The sequence below is a fragment of the Sinohyriopsis cumingii genome, chromosome 16 (assembly GCF_028554795.1).
Source record: "Sinohyriopsis cumingii isolate HCF-2022 chromosome 16, ASM2855479v2, whole genome shotgun sequence".
NCBI lineage: Eukaryota > Metazoa > Mollusca > Bivalvia > Unionida > Unionidae > Sinohyriopsis > Sinohyriopsis cumingii.
The window spans coordinates 33,775,661-33,796,298 of NC_142976.1; the positions used below are offsets into that span (position 1 = coordinate 33,775,661).

A 20,638-nucleotide genomic window follows, 5' to 3' on the forward strand; every position below is an offset into this window, starting at 1 on the left:
TATTTTGTTTGAAAAAGCTGAAGTCAAATAACGTTAATATGGTCCCTTTTAATCTCGATTTTTAAAAGGACCCATTTTCTAGCTATAACTCGAAGCTTACCGAGCATGAAGCTGAAAGGGTAGAATAGATGTTTATCAAGATCCGAACTTACCAGGACAATAATAAGTTTAATCCTTTTCTGCATATCTTTAGAATACACTAGTATATTTTACATTTTGTAAATTATAACTTTTCTGGAAGATTTTAAAAATTTATTTTTGACGGAATGAGCCATGAGCTCAACATGTCATGTTAGTTGATTGAAGACTAGTTAAATTGTGTTCTGTCATGTGAGTTGTTTAAGGTCCAGTTGAATTCTGTGATATCATGTAACTTATTAATTGCCGATTTCATTTGTGTGCCTTCGTTTATATCTTGCAAGGTCTTGCTGAATTGTGTGGTGTTATTTATTTGCTCAAGGTCCAGTTGTACTGTATGCTGCCATGTAAGTTTTTAAGGTCAATTGAATGTTTGCTCTCAGTTAAGTTGCATAAGGTCTAGTAGAACTGTGTGTTGCCATGAACAATTGTTTAAGGTCTAGTTGAACCGTGTGCTGATATGTAAATTATGTAAGGTCTAGCTAACACGTGTGATGTCATGTAAGTTGTGTAAGGTCTAGTTGAATTATGTTCTGTCGTTAAGTTATTTAAGGCATAGTTTAATTGTGTACTGTCAGGTAAGTTGTTTATGGTCTATTTGAATTGTATGCTTTCGTGGAAGTTTTTAACGTATAGCTGAATTAAATGCTGCGAAATATTTTACACAAATGCGATATTCTGAGAGTAAATATAGTCCAAAATTAATTGTGGCTTGTGGCTTGGATGTCAATATAGGATAACGAACTACTTTCGAGGAAGCAGAAAATTGGCGATATTGGCCCAACACGGGCTTTGGGTGGGGACTGTTATGTTTTTTTTATTGATTTCTTGTGTAGAAAAACAAATGCATATTGTAGAGGTGCCTCTGGGTTATGGTGTTGTTGAGGTTATACCTTCTTACATGGTGTCCGTCTTTTAGGCTATCGTTATCAAGAGGGTGATCGCCCTTGGTATTGTTGCCCGGATCGAAGAAATTTTAAAATGAAGTGTGAAACTTATAGATGGAATAAAAAGAGATCTGAGCAGATATATAGAAAAGAATGACACGAGCCTCCGTACATGAAACAAACCCACACAATTTAATCAATTACATAGAGTGATAATACGTTACATTAGGTAGATACACTTCTTTTTTAAATAAATCATTCACCGAATTTCTAGCACAAATATACTTATATAAATCGCCGATCTGTTTTAAATGATATAATTGGTTCATCATAAAATCGAGTGAACAACTGAAGTCATTGCCTTGTACAACTTCATAACCTGCTTATTTCCGGTTCACTCCAACTTCACTGTGGTGGTTCCTCTAGGTCTTTTCGCTTTTTTCTTTATCCAACCTCTCTACTGTCCCCCCTCTTTTCGGCCCACAATCTTTGTGTGGGTAGGTGGATACGTAAATACGTATATAATTGGATAAGTAGTTACCTTGATACTTCAGTGGATACTGCAGTGGATAAGTCCGTAGATACGTAGGTGCATTCGTCCGTAATACTTCAGCGGATAGGTAGATTTATTTCCCCTTGAGCTTTCAAGCTTTGTTCGCTTCTACCGCCAGAATTGTGTCCGTTGAATTTATAGACATTCGGTTCCTTTGACAAATGTTTTACGAGTGAATTTCTTCCAAATTCAATATCGGAGTCTTCTATATTTTTTTCCTCTTGCAGCAAAACGTAGACTGACTAAATTTTTTCGATGAGGCAAATAAAACTCAAGCAATTTCGTGTGGAAACCAAGCCCCTTATTTAGTGTAACCAATCGGGATTAAATATATCTACCGCCTATTATAAACAGACGCAGAAATTGTGGTCAGACTGACTTCTAAATTTCCAAACAGCTGATTCTGCAAAAACTCAGTTCTTACAGTTCCGATATAAAATCGAAGTTAACCTTCCCTTTTCTAGTCAGGCTGCCGGTTAAATAAATGACGGCTTAATTAGGAATAACTTCCTCTCCCGACACAGACATTATAAATCATTGCAGTATAGCGATTTAACAAGCACCTGTCTCCATAATATAATAAAATTTTATTAGGCCCAAGTTAATGTTCTCTTTATAGATCGGCATAAATTTGCATCCTTACACACACACACACACAAATATATATATATATATATATATATATATATATATATATATATATATATATATATATATATATATATATATATATATATATATATATATATATATATATATATATATATATATATATATATATATATATTTAAGAGAGAGGGAGAGAGAGAGAGTAATCCACAGAGAGAGACAGACGGAGAGACAGAGAGACACATATATCATGATAGTTATAGTAAATTTGGTTATTAAACAAAATTCTCTATTCCACTAAAGACGTTTAAGTCTCTAAACATAGCTGCATGGCATAAAGTTGCCTAAATCAGGTGTTGTTTTTTAAGACCCATCGTATTTCCTTGCGATAACTCTATAACTGTCAGAACAAATTTGTCAGCAATTCAGTGTTCTAGTCTCCTGGCAAGAAATTCAAGCTAAGTCCATAAATTGAAGTGTAACTTGAGTCAAAAATTACTCAAAATGACATAAGATTTGCAAACTCTTTTAAATATATGTTATAATAGAGTTTGGGATGTTTTACGAAAACAATAAAAGGGAACGCATTTGAAGTACGAGTGTTTATTTTCATTCATAAAACACTCCAGGCTGTGTTATATCGCACCTATCGCACATCATCATCGTTTCCCTAGTGAGAACATGTTACCCTTAGGCTCAAGAATGGCTAGTGAAGAGTGTTGATAGTGTTGAAATCTATGTGAGGTCATTAACCCCAATGCCTGGGCTTTCGCTCATTCAAAAATAGGGAACGAAAATAGAACGGGTCCATGAACCTTTCTGGGGATTGTTGCAACCAGTCTAAATCTGACTTAGATTTTGCCTGATAGGAACCTGACTTGATGAGTATTTGTCTATCTTTGATTTGTATTTGCTAGATAGGAACATGACCGGCTGATTATTTGTCAACATATGTACAGAAGATCTAGAAAAATGAGACTATTTCTGAGTAGACTAAAACACATAGATTTAAATGTGCCATAAAGATGTCACCTGATTCATAGCACAAATATCAAGCGACTTCTTATATGGAGATAATAAACTCTAACAAGATCTCGGATTTTCATCATATGAGTTTTACTAACAGCTGGAAAATAGACTGTAGTAAATAAAGACTTTATCACTGGGTGATAATGCATAAATACCATGTCTGATTTTACTATGACTTTTAATTAGGACTTTTATTGTCTGTTCCATTTTAGTATGATCTTGTTATAACCCCATTTAATTATTCACTGTGACTTGGAATTTTCTCAATTTTGGCAAATAAGCTTTTCCGACAATGATTAAAATGTAACAAAAACGTATTTTATTCGATATAATTTTGTCCCATAATTTATATGTTCGCTTCCCTTCTGCTTTATCTTTCCTCTCGCGATCCGCGGTAGCTCAGTTGGTAAAGCGTAGGGGTTTTAATCCAAGGGTTGCGAGTCAGCTGTCTCTGTGTGTCTCTTGGAAATATATTTAGTTTCCATTTGCTTGGAATGGTATAGTCAATAATGTGTTCAAAGTTTCGCTGAAACCACTAAAATAAAACTATATTTTCCTCTTTCTATGCATTTGATTGATGTATTGATCTATACAAACTATATCAACTAGTTTGCGAAAACGAAAGCGCAAAATGAGGAGGGTTGTGACCTCGACGGTTTATTAAATCGGAACAAAATGATTGGTACCAACTTTACTTATCCTTTAAGGACCCTCGGTATAACATTTAACTCGTAATGCAAAGGTCTCGTTTTAGATATGCCCCGGTTTTTGGTCTGCTGTTTTGTTTTTACCTTGTGAATGGAACGGAGCTCCCAATACCTGGGATAATATAGCCAACAATTTGTTCAAATTTAAAGCCACCAAACAACCAGTAGGTTGCGTTAAGTTGCTTTATAATGTTTTATGAATATTATTGAATAGTCGGGTTAGAAAGGTCTCCTTGTAACACGAAGAATAAGTCTTTATGAAATAGAATAATAGAAATTCTTAAATCAGATTGGATCAGAGCGTTGAGCTGTGTGATAAATGCCGTTTACCAATACAGTAAACTGAAGACCATCTGATATCGCGGAACTAGCGAATGTGATTCCATGTCCTTTAGCAATCAAACAACGCGCAATTAAAGCAGCCGTGTAAAGTTACGGTACTAATTCTAAGGTTATTTATATCCTAAACAATTTACTTCATCATTAAAAAAAAACACTGGACGGTATTGCTCTTTTACAGTCATTTGATACATATACCCGCAATGTTCACTAATTTCTTTTATTTAAAAACAAGCATTTAAACGAAATTTAAGTTGCTGGAAGAGGCATTTCATCGACTAAATGGGTTACCCTGCTGCGTGGAAAAGAACTATAGTAGCATTACATCTGTAAGGGTGCAAATTTCTGGCGATCTATAAAGAGCACATTAATTTGGGCAAGAGAACAATGAAAATTAGATTTATGGGGACATGAGCTTGTTAAATCGCTATACTTCAATGATTTTTGATGTCTGTGTCGTGAGAGGAAGTCACTCTTAATTAAGCCTTCGTTTATTTAACCGTCAGACAGACTGGAAGAAAAAGGTTAACTTCGATCTTTGTATCGAAAATTGCAGAGTTGAAATTGTCCCTAATCGGTTATATGTCTGACCACAGTATTTGCGCCTTATTTTAAAAGTAAACCGTACAACTGTTCCTAATAAATTATTTACGTAGTAAACACCACAAACATTTCTAATAAATTACGTATGTAGTACCCTTACGACTGCATTAATAGGTATGATAGTTTATATGTCGTCATTAGAGCAACAAAGATGTGTGTCACTGTAGATGCTTTCTTAACTTTAAAAGAATTTTTAGTTTGTTTGGCTAGGCTATGATTGTTTAGTTCGGCTGGCTCGGCTATGAATTTGGACCTATGCCAATTTTCGCATTGTTCATTGCGAAGGCCATAAATTTGGACCTATCCCAATTTTCGCATTATTCGTTGCGAAGGCCATGAATTTGGACCTATGCCAATTTTTCATGTATGTTGTGAAGATCATGGACTTGGATGTATGCCAATTTGTTATGCTCGCAGTGCTTGGCCATACATTTGGATTTATGCCAGTTTTATGTCGGTTGCGCTAGGCCATGCATTTAGATATATACCAATATTTCATGTAGTTTGTGCTAGGCCATGCATTTGGATGTATGCCAATTTTGTTATGCTGGTTGTGCTAGGCCATTCATTGGATGTATGCCAATTTTTCATGTTGGTTGTTCTAGGCCATGCATTTGGATGTATGCCAATTTTTCATGTTGGTTCTGGGAGGCCATGCATTTGGATGTATGTAATTATCAACTATATTAACCGCAAGTCTATTTTCAGTCAATGATAAGACGGTTCATCTCGTTCGCACTTAAACATTGGTGTTCCAATTTATTCTACTTTTTCTTATGTTTCTTCATATTTTGCCAATGACAAACCTTATCATTTAAAAACAAAATATCCTGGGGATAACCCATAAAAAAAGATATGTAAGAAAGGACGAATCTTATTAGTACGTCTGGAACAGAAATCGTCGTAGGAGTAGTAGTCTTAGTTTGATATTGGGATTCTATTTTACGCAAATATCTAGCAAATAAAACGACATTTTCGTCGTGTCAGCTTCACCACACAAGGGCAAACATCAGACCTGATATGTCTCAGCTAATCCTCTAATGTACTTGACAATCAATGATCACATCAAGCTGGGCAAAATTTATGGACTAATTGCCTGACAGCAGGTTCTACATATTATGTGTTTTGTATTTAATTATTTTCCAATTATGAAATTTCGCAAAATAGGTGAAATTCTTAAGCAACGAAAATTGTAGTATTTGCGAAAATATGCTTGAACATATAAAACTAATCTGATCGGAAATCATATGCTTTCATAATACTATCGATAGTAAATTTTATTTAGATACCTGGGCGTTTTCCTCTTTTAAGAAGACATTAAATTTTCGATGCTTGTTTTAAAAAAATATACGCATGTTAGTTATTAACTTGCATTAATAATGAGAACGTAAATCTTAATAAACAGATTTTTTTCCCTCGAATTTTATATTTAATTGTAAGTCCGGTTTGGACTGAGGCAAAGAACTTGATACGCTTGTACGTGTATATATAATCTTGTCCATAACTGAAGGTAGAGTTTTGGCCTACCTGACTTTTGTCATGTAAAGGCTACCATAATTTTGCCTTATTTATAAGTGGTAAACAAGATGCTTACTAAAGTTCAAGTTCAAGGAATTGCCTTGTTTACAAATAAACGAAATTGGTCTATTATAAATCAAGGTTTTCAAGCACATTCTGTTGCGTCATTGGTCAGGTGAAAGTTTGCTTATCAAGAGGTTTTAGTAAACAATCCTTCATTCCTGTTTTACATCAGTCTTTGGGAATCGGATGAGGATATTAGTTATGTTCAGATATAAGTTGAGAGAAATTAAGAATTTCTTTGGAACCACAATGTACTTATTAACTGTTTGGACTAAAACATAACTTTGGGAGTATTGTTAATTCATTCAAAGTCATTCTGGATTATGTCATGGTTATTCATCAAGACTGTTGTTACGTCAACATATTCATAACTATTGGTACATCATTATATTCAAGAATATAAGTAAATATAGACATTTAAGACACTTTGATCGTCAGGACAATCAAATTTATTAGAATTCATTCGGAAAATTCTATACTTTTGGACTTGTAATAGATCATTTAGGACTATTCGGGATTTAGTTCACAATACTTAGGTTCCTCTCAAAAATTCACATTGTGACTTTTTTGATCTTATTAAACTTGTTGGTTTAGGTACTTTAATGCACACACACACACACACACACACACACACACACACATATATATATATATATATATATATATATATATATATATATATATATATATATATATATATATATATATATATATATATACATACATACATACGTACATACATACATACATTCAGAAAAGTGTGCAAGTCAAAGAGTCACAAGGTGTTTTATGAGTGTAACTGAAATATAGAATATCAAAATCAAACAGTCTCTTGAAAATAATAATTATGTTTACGAAAATATCAGGAAGAGCAACATATATACGTTGACTCCTAACAACAAAAACGTTAAAACATGAGAAATTCCGTCGTATGACCATGTGGCCTCAGTTTTGTACGTGGACCTTTAACGTAGTTTTCTCCTAAAGAACGTTTCCTCGCGCGTGTGTATATTTGTGTTTGAATGAATTGTGTTTTTAACATAAAATCAATGTTGAGAGAATATTTCAATGGGCGTGCACTGGCGACCGGCACCTAAGCTCAACCCATGACGCCAAACCCCAGCCCGCAAAACAAACCAGTAAATAAATGGAACAAAATCGAAGGTAAGTACAAGAGGTACATGATAACTAACTCTTCAAGCAAGTGGAATTTAACTTTCAGAGAGAGAGAGAGAGAGAGAGAGAGCGGGAGGGAGGGATGGAGGGAAGGGATCTCGAATGGGTAAAGATTTAATATTAAATTTATGAAATAAGTTTAATAATATCCAGCTTTTGCGAGCCTTGGCGAGCACAAGTTGAGCATTATTCGACGAGTTTCATAAATATAATATTAAATCATTACCCATTTGAGATTTTTTTTATCAGATAGTGTTTAGTTCATTGGAAATTATGCAGATAGAAAGAAGAATGAATAGTTTCGTTCATTATGGTAAACGTTGCACCATTATTTTGCTGTGCGTAAAACAATTGTCGCAAACTAGTTGATCTAGTATTAACGTTAGAAGTAGACTATACTTTCTTTTTACAAAATATAAATCAAAAAAAAGAGCTTCCTTCTGAATAAACAGAACATTTTCAAACAGACGAAATCCTTTTTCAACACATAATATCCAATGCCTGTGATGTAATATTCTTTGATGCTGTGCCAATTATAGCACAGTAGGCATCCATGTTTATCATAGTGTCACTTTCACTAAATTAATATTCTTAAGATACTAAATTGGATGGAGACTTCCTGGATGCAGAAATTCCCATTTGACTGTAATGTGTTTGCGATTGGATATTTGCAATATTTGATTTGGAACAGTTGACTACAGAAGAAGTAAACTAATTTGATTTCGAGTCGGAATTGCAACACATTTTGCACGTAAATATGCAATGGTTCGATAAAGTTCTGTCATTTGGGAGACCGGTTTATGTCCACATTCCCCTGTCAACAGAGAGAGTGTATCTACTTCCGTACGTTAACATTTGAACCACGCTTGTACATAAGGTGGATTGCAATTTATGATACACTGACCACCTCCACCTCACCCCTCCACACCCGCTATCAACTGCACAATACCTTTAATTTTATTTGTTACTCTTGTCTTGGGGTTTTACGCCAGTTTTCATATGATGAGATGTTATACATGACACAAGAGGCCCCTTGTGGGAGTAAATTGCCCATATTCAGATAGATGAGATGTTATACATGACACAAGAGGTCCCTTGTGGGAGGAAATTGCCCATATTCAGATAGATGGGACCATTCATTCTCAATGTAATCAAACAGGCTTGTCAGGTAGAATTCGTCTCGAGCATAATGGAACCCGTGCCGAGAGTAATGGCGAGTATAGTCAGAATCACATGATATACAGATGAGAGATATAAATAATTAATTGACAGGTATGTACCAAATGGAGAAGAAAGCGCTTATCCATCGATTTCACACATACTCCTTTATTCAAACATACAATATAGCTTCTCTAGCGAGTGAGTATTGGTGAACTTCTAGTCCTTTATCTTCGATCTTGTTTCATCTTTCATGGGGCTATGAGCTCACGGCAGCGTAGTTTACGGAGCTTGCGATTTGAATAGAACCAAGGTCATTATGTTCCGAATGACGCCTTTCACTTTCACAAATGTCATAATCATTGTGTTCCGAATGACGCCTTTCGCTTTCGCAAATGTCATAATTGTAATTTAATTAGTTTTGTAACACAATCTCGTCTGTGCGATTGTTATTATGTCGGATATTTCAATTTTAATCCGTGTGGTGCACATGCGCATGTAAGCTAGGCAACATGTGCGATTTTCGAGGCACGGGTTCAAATTCTGATTGGAGGAATAATAACTCCCTGACCTGTTTGATTTTACTTGTGTCATTCTACATAAACTTATTTAGTGAATCAAGTATTTAAACATTAGATGTGGGATCCGTGGATTAGCGCTTTCATCTGTGTGAAATATTGGAAATCAGAAGCTCGACACATGTTATATGCCCACTTTAGGGTCATATGTTCTAGGTTTAAGGTCACAATATGTATTGCTTGACTTATGACGGCCTTTTAACTCTGCACTCCTATCGCAAAGGCCAGACTTCACCATTTTCTCTTTTTTACCTCACTACGGGTACCAGTAGACGAAAATTGTCTGTTAGATCTTTTTTATAATCAACAGAATTCTATTTAATGGCGGGAAACTCTCAAATACCTATTGATATTCATTGACGACGGCGTCGTTCCGGTCCCAGGATATCGAATAACTCTCGTACTGCCCGTCAGACTACATATCTACATGTTGTTTGTGACACAATGCGAGCATGATGTCGTTGATGATGACCCAACACTCATGCATGACTGTCGGGAAAATGTTACCATAAATTTAATAATAGATGATTGAGATATGAAAGCATCAAGAAACATTGATAAATCGATATGTTATCTTGTCCGTGTCATTGTTGCTTCTGTTCTAGATTATATGCCTGGCAATGAGACCGAATGAATAAATAAAATAGGGTTATATAGTCTTTTAAGTTGTAATTAGTTGAATGTTCAATCCCGCTGAAAACCTAACGACTGTCTATTATCTCTGCTCATTTTTGAAAACAAATTGGGGATTACGTGATCTGATTAGATTGGATTTGTGTCTGTGCGTAATGTCACGGAATTCATCGTACAGAATGTATGGCACATCCTTAGGATATGTTTGAGAATTGGCTTTAAATATGCACACCATTTCTATATAAGGATTCCAGCTGCTTGGGACGGAGGTTGAGGGCGGCGTACTTTTGCACACACACACACACACACACACACACGTGTTTGTAAATGGAACAAGCAGTACGATACGGCATAATCGATAAAATAATCACTGCTTTTTAAAAATTGTAAAATGTAAAGAAAACTATGATTTCTTTAGATAACTGAAGAATGATAAATGAAAGGTGTTTATGAAAATATCCTGAATTGTCGAGGACATAGACAATTAGAGGTTATTTGTGTAATTGTGTAAAATGTAATAAGAGATGTTGTCAAATGCAAATTAATGATCTTTGAGTACATTGTAAGGGCGGTGTTTCTAAATTTGAACACAAAATAAACATTTTTGTTATATATGGCTGAAGAATGGTAAATTAAAATATTTCGTGAAATTATGGTGCCTTCACAAACAGAGGATCTAAGATGCAAAGTGAGGACTTTTGTAACTGTGTCGAATCTAAACAGAGAAAGCCTGCTTTACATGTAAGGAGAGGACACTTGCGTGCATTGTTCATAGTACATGTGTTATCATTGTCAAAGGCGTACAGAGTACATTTCTGTTCATCGTCAAAGGCATACAGCTGACATTTGTGTGCATTGCCGGCTTCGTACAGAGGACATTGTTGCATGCATTGTCAACGGAGTGCAAGTGAACTTCGACGGAAACAAACAATTATATTTATTACAAACATCAAGAATATATTTATTTACGTACTTCTTTGTTGTGCTGATATCAAAATCACAGAATCTGATATCAATATAGCCTGGCATTATTCATATATATGGTACTTTGGTAGTATCCGAGACCCATAAATCATTAAATGAATATCAGGTTGTGCGAAATATACACTTGTTGGTGAAACAAGAAGCCAAAAAGATGAACTGTTTTTTGAAGCAGCATGTTGTATATATATGAGAATGACGCATGTTTTATCTAACACCCGATTTCAGCGATCAACAAGCCATAGCGGACAGTGTTCATTGTACATAATATATTACAATTTTACATTGTATTCATTTGAAATCAGATGTCACATATCTTTCATGAACAGAATTAGCTGGTGCAAATTTTACAGTACATTTACCAGTGTCATATTTGAAAATTAATTGACTGTATAATAATTAATATAAGTTCATAGCTGTCAACAGCGTTTTCTTTTTCCATTGCAAATTCCTATACATTTATTCTGTAGCCAATACAATCACGTTCTCATTGACTGCTTTTCCGCCATGGAACGAGTTTAACATGGAACTTGATTAACATATGGCGCCGACCAAGAAGCAGTACCGGAATAATGTCACGGTATAGAAACAGCAACCAGAAGATACAACTGCTTTACATCCGCAAGGAAAATCAATATTCCTGTTTTCAATTAATTATACTTTGAATTCAACCTGGTAAATGAGTATCGATACATTAAAAGTTGTATCAGTTTGGAATGCACTGATTTAAACCTTCGCTATAATCCGATATAAATAACGTTTTGGTAAACGTTGGAAGCTACGTTTTTAGAAAAATTTTTGACAAAATGGAATCATGCATTTCTTCTGCATTTAATTATTCTACCTTGGAGGGGTTGTACTACTGCACAAATCGTAGTTGTCATCATTAGTACTATCAATAATTTGTTGTTGTTCTCATTAGATATATCACTTGTCCTTATCAATAAATCTTACTTCTCCTCACTAGTTCTATCAATAAATCGCACATGTTCTCACTAGTCCGATCCATAAGTCATTGTTATTCTCACTAGTCATATTAACTACTCTCCTCTTACAAATTAGCATAATATTTTCATTTAGAAAGGATTCTTTCGGGAAAAAATGCAACAAAAACAAACAAAAAAGCAAAAAATACTATACGATACATGCGGAAATTGCACTGCTGAGAAAACTATCTTGAAATAAGTTGAAAAATGAAAAAGTTAGATCAAGATTGATTTGTAAATTTCAAAAAGGTAAAAGTGGCCAGAAAACACAGTATAATTATCCTGAACTCCGACCAACAACACTGGAGAGGTAGATGTGTTATTACGTGGGATTATCAATAGCAGAAATTGATTGACACTTCTTGGCTATCATGAAGAAATTGAAACTTCACTCTTTGACTAGAATGGACACAGTGAGAATTCTCTCTTTGATTATAATAGACAAATCGAGAATTCATTCTTGGACTATAATGGACAAATTAAGAATTCACTCTTGGACTATAATGGACAAATCTAGAATTCACTCATGCTGCTTTTGAACGGCTTAAAACAAACAATTGTCACGTATTCAAACATTTAATAGAATATCATACGTAACTCAAATATGTCTGTATTTTATATAATAGAAATTATAAAACTTAACATTAAAATGTGGAGATCAAGATCTTTATTTCATTGGCCACTTTGTGTGTGTGTGTGTGTGTGTGTGTGTGTGTGTGTGTTCCATTTTCTTAGTATATATTTGTGACTGAAAAAATATCCTCCACGTAGTAATGACATTTTTTGTCAATAAATATAAAATCAATATTTTTCTTCCAGCTCATTATTCCACACTACAAATATTCCCCGTGAAGAAGATTCATATCAAGTTTTGTTCAATATCTTGTTAATTTTCGTAACATTGCTATGACATTTTAAAACTCAAAGCTATCATTAAAGCTCTTAATCTGACATTTTATCTGTATTACGTGTATTCATGGTACCATATTTGTGGAGTGAGATTACACTCAAACGTATTTAATATTTTAGACTTTTTTTTATTGGGATCATGGTAAAATAATGACATGCAAGATGAAATACCGCGTTGCTATGTTAAATACAAGGAGAATATAGCCAAGTTATTACGCCTTTTCATCTTTACTCGTTGTTTTTTCATAGATCTTGTACAACAAAATTTGTTATCGATAATATGGAATAAATCAGAATTGGTAGGGAACATCAAAGTCCACTAAATCTGATTCGCTGTTTCTAGAAGTCCACTAAAACTGATTCACCTCTTCGTTACGTCATTTCCAAAGAAGTTTGTGATTCAGTAATGTGTGTGTGTGTGTGTGTGTGTGTGTGTGTGTGTGTGTTTCGCTTTAAAAAAAACTTCTATGTTTTAGGAGTGTTAATTATTTTAATATAATATTACATATTTTCTGACTTTATAATATGCAATAAATTTAATTTTAAGACAAAAGAAAACAAAAAATACACTTACCTAAATATAGTGAATACACAAATAATCCAGGTCGAATTAGAAAGTAAAGAAAACACCAATGTGATAGATGCACAATGGTGGGCATTATTGTTATACTTAAGTTACAAGGTCTCCCTGGAAACAAGTCTCATTTGTTAAACATCTATGCTCCGCATTTTTCCTTTTCTTACTTTCCATCATTCATTCTCATATCAACTCTTTCAGTTGAATTATAACTTTCGTTTTCACTGAACATTACATTCCGACGGATTCATGCTTTCCGGTTCTCGTTCTGTCTTGCAACGCAAGTCAGTGTAAAACCGATAGCTTTTCAAGCATCGGCATATTCCATTTCGCTTTATAGGGTCTGCAGGAACGTTGTTCGCTGGCTTTTACGCAACACACCAAGAGCCAATATGTAACAAGTGTAATTTATATTTTTTCTATACTCTGTACAGTGGCGGGAAGCATATTAGGAATGTGTCTCAACGCTTTATTCGTCGAGAGTGTGTTACAAGTCCTTCGCATCAAATTAATAAATGGTTATGTGACCGGTCGCGAAATTTCTAGCTGACACGTAAGTGTTAGGACCCTATTGATTATGATGGTATAATGTACACAGAAATGAAATAAAGTATATAAGGTTATTTATTTATTTATTTATTTATTTATTTATTTGGTTGTTCCTTCCTTGTTGGATTAATTTATTGAATGGTTGCCTTGATAGATTGTTATCCATATTCACGTTTCTTTGCAATGGATTTTTGAGTGATTTCCTTGATACATTGATCTTCGTATCCACGTCCTTTTTTGTTGAACACATGTTAAAACAATTGAAGTCTCATTAAGTTGCCAGGAAAATAAATAATCCATGCCATTTATTAGCAAGCAGATAATTTGTCTCAAGATTCCGGCATCACTGCATTTTTTTAGAATGAATTTCAATATAGTGATAAATTTATCGCGTATTTTTTGTTAAAATTGAAAATATGTGAGTCAAGGAAAATTATCAGATACGGTAAAAACGAAATGCAGAAAAAGGTTTAATCAGTCTACAACAAACAAATATTATTTATAATATCTGAGGCAGAATTAAAATATACCACATCACTTTGTTGCCATGAAAATCGGGTCAAAGGTCCTGTCATTTCCTCGTTTCTCACGACATTGGTAAAGACTATTTATTGATGGCTTGTTCTATTTTATCAGCGCACTAATATTTAATTACAACAAAAAATGCATCTTAAGGAGAAAGTGACTAAAGACCATGTCAACGAGTTACAACGCTAATTCCAGCTAGAAGTGTACCTCATAATGCCAAATGAAGACGAAATGGTTTTCATTAAATTCGATCGATTTTAAGAAACGGTCCAGGTCTAGTAGTTCCTTTCAGGGCTTGACGTGTTCAATAATAAAGCAAAATGTGAATATTATGTAACACACACACACACACACACACACACACACACACACACACATATATATATATATATATATATATATATATATATATATATATATATATATATATATATATATATATATATATATATATATATATATATATATAAGAAGTGAAGTGAGATACCCTAGCCTGAATGGGAAAATACAATACAGAAACACTCCAGGAGACTCTACCCTCAAGGCGTTTTTTTAGCCCACCCTGGGACACTCTAGTCTCAAGTTTTTTTAGCACACCCTGGGACAATTTAGCCTCAAGGGAACTGAACAGGGGGAATAGTGGGTCAGCATAGTGTCAAAGGAAAGTGAAGTTATTGCATAAGGAGAATAGTAATAGCACATGTGAGGTGACGTCACGGTACTGAAGCTTGGTAACAATGTTGCAACAATTGTAGGAACAGGTGAGGTGCCGTCACGAATAAAAAAAAACACAACTAAAACGCTTGGCAGGAACGGAACTGGCGAGACAGAGACATTTATAACACATAGTACAGACAAACATAAACAACTATACAACCAACTAAAACAAATTTGGCAAGAAGGCAAATCTTTTCGAGGCATCTGACTGCCCTGAAAAGGGACTTTCGGTTCTTTTTCTTCTATTTTCTCCAGTTCTTCCATCATTTCCTCACTTTCTCAATCATTCCTTTCATCTTCTTCTTCATTTCCGTCTCTCGAATCCAGTCAGGATGTCCCTCGGATCTAAATTTCTCCTGCACCTTCATCAGGTTGTTATGTATTCTGTCAAACTCCTCTCTCTTCTTTCAGTTTTCTTTATCCTTTCTGTTTTCTTTTTCGTTTCTCTCCTTTGCTCATGTATCTTTAATCTTTCTCACTTCTACTTCCAGCACCTTTCTCATCATTTCTTCTGCTTTCTTTAGCTGGTCTAGTCCCCACTTCACAAATGACCACTCTGTCCAATACAATGTGTCTTCTAGAAAGCATCTGACTTTGATGACATTATGAAGTGCCTCCTTCAAGCCACCCACTCTCACATATTTTGGTGGAATTAATCTTCTTAATTTCTGTAATTCCTCCTCTATCATACTGTTTCAAGCCACGGGTCTTTACTTAAACGAGCGGTGTGAAACCCTGGCGCGATTCCCGCTAGAAGTCATAAGTTTACCCCAAATTTCCAGACTTCCATACAACTTCAGTTGTAAATTAAAAAGCCCGACGTGTCCATTATATACATAAATTTTACTCTAATCAGTGCAAGACCACAGATCTCACAACCTGCCAAATATCCACCAACCGCACACCCATACGGTCTCTCTTCATTAGGTTTACGTACCGCCAGCAGTTCTCGCTGTATAAACTATGCAACTGTCCCATAACACAGGGAACTGTTTTAACTACGCCACCTTAGGCCAGTCAAACTATGGTTTCGAGGCACTTTCCGACAGTATAACTGCACTAAATTTACCACCATGGCAACATGAATGATATCTGCTGAGTCCCTTCTTATTGATTTCATTGTGTAATTTACCGGTTCCTAGCGTAAATACTGCCACTGCAGTCACACCACCAATGTACACCACTAGATTTTAATGCTATCTTACTCAGGGACACTAATTCAGTTTGGACTTGAATCCACTACTAGTGATCTATGGCATCATGGAAACTCACGAACACTTTACTCCGTGACGTTTGCTCCTAATAATTGTCTAATTATTTCGGGCAAAGAAATATCTCTATTGCACCGAATTCCAATGATCAGACAAGTAATCACAAAAATCTAAGCATTCCTTAAAACGGGGCGCTATAACCAAATGCGCATACTCCAAATTTATTAAAATACATTCTACCAGATCTCTCGCTAATTTCAAACTTGTCACAATGTCTAGGCTACCTTGACACTTCAATTATTTCTTAAGCCTTTCCACCACATATGCTACATCCATCAGCCAGTACCAACTATCCTCCAATGTGTTGAACAACTCTACTGTCATCTTCGTTTATTCAATGTCGAATGGCGCGAACGATCCTCATCATATTTAAAATAATAGACGTAATCGCACATACGGGCCTGCACGTCTGTTTAACATCCGAAACGGACTATTTAATTGGCCATGGGGAGCGGAATGGTGACACATTCCCAAGTCATTACTGTGCATAGAAGGCACTATTTAATTGAGCCGTCAGGTATTGGATCAATATGACTGGCTTCATAGACCCCAGCGACCTGGATGTAAAGCTGCACTCGAATGGGGATAGAGGTGGTAATTCAGTTTGCATTTACTGCGCCCGGTGTCGACCAAGCAGTATGTGACGCCAGAAGAGATTGATTACTGCAGTGGCAGTATTTACGCCCGTGACGTCACATCGGGACACCTAGGTTTTTTAGTTGTTTGTTGATGAAGAGAGGATAAAAGTGCCTCTCCCTTCGTGTAATTTGTTACACGCGCAGGGGTATTTACTTGACCGAGCGGTTGTCAAACCCTGGCGCGATTCTCGCTAGAAGTCATAAGTTTCCCCGACTTTCCAAAGACTTCCATACAACCTCAGTTATAAATTAGAAAGCCCGACGTGTCCATTCTATAACTAAATTTTACTCTAATTAATGTACGACCACAGATAAAACAACCTGCCAAATATATATCAACCGCACATCTGCATGGTTTATCTTCATCATGTTTCCGTACCGCCAACCGTTCACGCCTTAGAAAATATACGAGTATCCCGTAACACCGGGAAATATTTTAACTCCGCCACCTTATGCCAGTCAATGTATGCTTTTCAGGCACATTTCGCCAATATCACTGCACCACATTTGCCCCCATGACAACATAAACGGTATCTGCCAAGTCCCTTCTTATTTATTCTTTTGTGTAATGTACCGGTTTCCTACCGTAAATACTGCCACTGCAGTCACACCACTAATGTACAGCACTAGATTTTAATAGGAACTATGGTAAGACAGGGGCATTTATTCGGTTTTGGCCTGAATTCACTGCTAATGATCCAAGGCATCATGGAAACTCACTAACACTTCACTCCGTGACGTTTGCTCTTAATAACTGGCTAATTATTTCGGGCTATGAATATTTGCACTGCGCCGAATTCCAATAATCACACAAGTAATCACACAAATCTAAGAATTCCTTAAAATGGGGCGCTATAATCAAATGCGCATACCCATATGTATTACATAATTAATATGTGTAAGGAACATTAATTCATTTTTTGTCTGGTAGTGGCAAGGAAGAAGGTTCGGTCAGGGAGGTGCCCGCGCATCACGAAGTCACCATTGTCTATCCAGAATATTTATTTTTGACTCCCTTGCCTAAAGGTTACTGAATTGTCGTCTTGACGGACTTTTTGAGATATATTGAATAAATATTCTGTGCTGTTTTAATTAAGGATAGTACCGCACCAGTGACCGCTTAGTGATAGTCTGTAGGGTTTTTATACCTGTATCCAGTTTGTCTGATTTGGATGGGGTGATTGTGGTTGAGTTCACCATTTTTCTTATGGTTATCTTAAGCTTTCCTATGCTGTTTTTTGGTGTGCTGCTTTATGCAGGTGGGCCTGATGGTCCTTGGGGTTTGGACCACCTCATATATTCTTAAGTTTTGGGGTCCTAACTAGTTTCGCTAGGTATTTGGTTGCCGGATTGTGCAGCCAGGCCTGATGGTCCTTGGGGTTGGACCACCATATATGTTTTCATTTTTGGGTTATATTAAGTTATCTTATCTTGTTAAACATTTGCCGCCTTGTGCAGCTGGGTCTGATAGTCTTGGGCATTTTAGACGCGTTATATACTTTAGTTGGTTTGGGGTCTTATCTAAGTGTTCTAATTGGTTATTTTTTGTGTGCTTGAAGGTGAGGCTGTGCCTTAGTACCATAGCGTTGGTTGTACTGCAGATAATCTGCGGTCACCTAGCGGTATGAAAATATGTTAGTAAACTTAATTTTATGTTGCAGGATTTTGGTGCCCTAGGAAACAAATTATTAATAATATATTTTTCTTCTCTGTGTGTGTGGGTTTTAGGGTTGTTTGATTTGTTTTCCTAGTTATAATGATGAAGCTATTAGTACGTTGTTATTTTTATTTTCAGGATAAATCTATTTTAACAAGATCTATATCTTTGCCAAATATTCGAGTCGTTATGACATTTCAAAGACATCTGATCTTATTTATTCCCTAGGGTTTAGTTTATTAGCCTGTCTACTAGTTCTGATAATTGTTTCTATTTTGTTTTATTTATGTGATGTTATTTCATTTCAGGCTAAATCTCATTTAATAAGACATATCTTTGCCGAAAATTCGAGTCGCTATGACATTTCAAAGACACCTGATCTTATTTATTGCTTAGTTTGAAGTTTATTAGCCTGTCTACAAGTTTTGATAATTGTTTCTATTTTGTTTTATTTATGTGATGTTATTTTATTTCCGGCTAAAACTATTTTAATAAGACATATATATTTGCCGAGTATTCGAGTCTCTTAAGACATGTCAAATACATCTGAACTTATTTGTTCACTAATTTTAGGTTTGTTAGCCTGACTACTAGTTGATTGATTGACTGGCATTTATTTGTTCCTTTTTTAAAAATCCCACCATTTTTCCCAATGTCGGTAAGAAAATGTATGATATTTTGGTAAGTATTGTACTTATTTAGGTTTCGTTCTTTAAGGAATCCAGGGTAGGTCGGTGGGGACATATTTTGTGTTGTTTAGCCGTAAAGCTAATTTTTGAGTTCTATACTTATGGCAGGTGTTGAATACATGTTCTAAGTCTTCTTGGAGTGGGCAGTGTGGGCATTTGCCATTCGAGTTTGCGGTGATTGTCAAATATATAAAATAGCTTGTGGCTAATTAGGTTTTGCCTATTATTATCCTATTGATAGGTTTTTGGTCACGACTTCTAACGAGTTGCGGTGGTTTGTTATGTCTTTGTGACCTTGTTTAGTATGGAGTACAGCTTACGTCCTTTTTGCAGCTATCTCACAGTTGTTGCCATTTACTGTCAATTTTAAATCTGATAATACTGTACAATTCTTGGACGCTGTACTAAAATGCTATTGAGTTAGGTTCATGTAGATGTTGTTTAGCTACTTGAGCTGAATTATCGTTACATGTTAGTCCAATGTTGGAGGGCACCCACATGAACTATGTTTTTTGTTTATTTTGTAGTAGTTGTTTAATTAATTGATTGGTTTCCACCAGAAACTTGCTTCTTGAGATAGAGCGGTTTGGTTTGACTGAGTTAATGGAATCACTAATGATCACTGCGTTTGTTAATGTTTGTCAGTTGGAGCAATTTTAGGGCTTCCATAATGGCCCATAATTCGGCTGTGTAAATGGAGCAGGTGTCGGGTAATCTAGCTCCGAATTACGTGTATTGTTCAGGGATTACTATCGCTGTTTCAGTTTTGTTCGGATTTCTAATTTTTGAGCCATCGGTGTATATCTTGGTGTACCATATGTATTTTTCTTCAAGTTCGGCTAATAGTTTGGTCCTTATATCATGTGTGTGGTCTAGTTTGTTTCCATAAGTAAGGACTGATGTATTGCAATTCGGGTTATCTCCGGTCCAAGGTGTTGTTTCGGGGATAATTACATTGCTCAGCTTGCAGTGTGGGTAGGATACTATATTTGGTTAGCTCATGTATTTTGTTTGCACCGGCTGGTTGTGGTGCTAATTTCCTACTGAAATCGATATGACTTTGTTGGATAATTTCCTGGTGGGGTGGTAAGTTTTGTGAATTGAAACTCATGCGGCATATCTTAATATGCTTTCATTTCTTTGTC

The 20,638-nt window shown here is 35.5% G+C and overlaps 1 protein-coding gene across 3 annotated transcripts in view; it reads right to left on the reverse strand.

The window, feature by feature from the left end:
• The window catches only part of LOC149780183 (discoidin domain-containing receptor 2-like), a 154,918-nt gene extending 141,211 nt beyond the window's left edge, over positions 1 to 13,707 (reverse strand). For all 3 annotated transcript variants that reach the window (XM_089936931.1, XM_089936930.1, XM_089936929.1), the window contains exon 1: positions 13,442 to 13,707. In XM_089936931.1, coding sequence (XP_089793057.1) covers positions 13,442 to 13,526 — 85 coding nt within the window. In that variant the 5' untranslated portion in view covers positions 13,527 to 13,707. The remainder of the gene's footprint in view (positions 1 to 13,441) is intronic.
• Between the last annotated feature and the right edge of the window lie 6,931 nt (positions 13,708 to 20,638).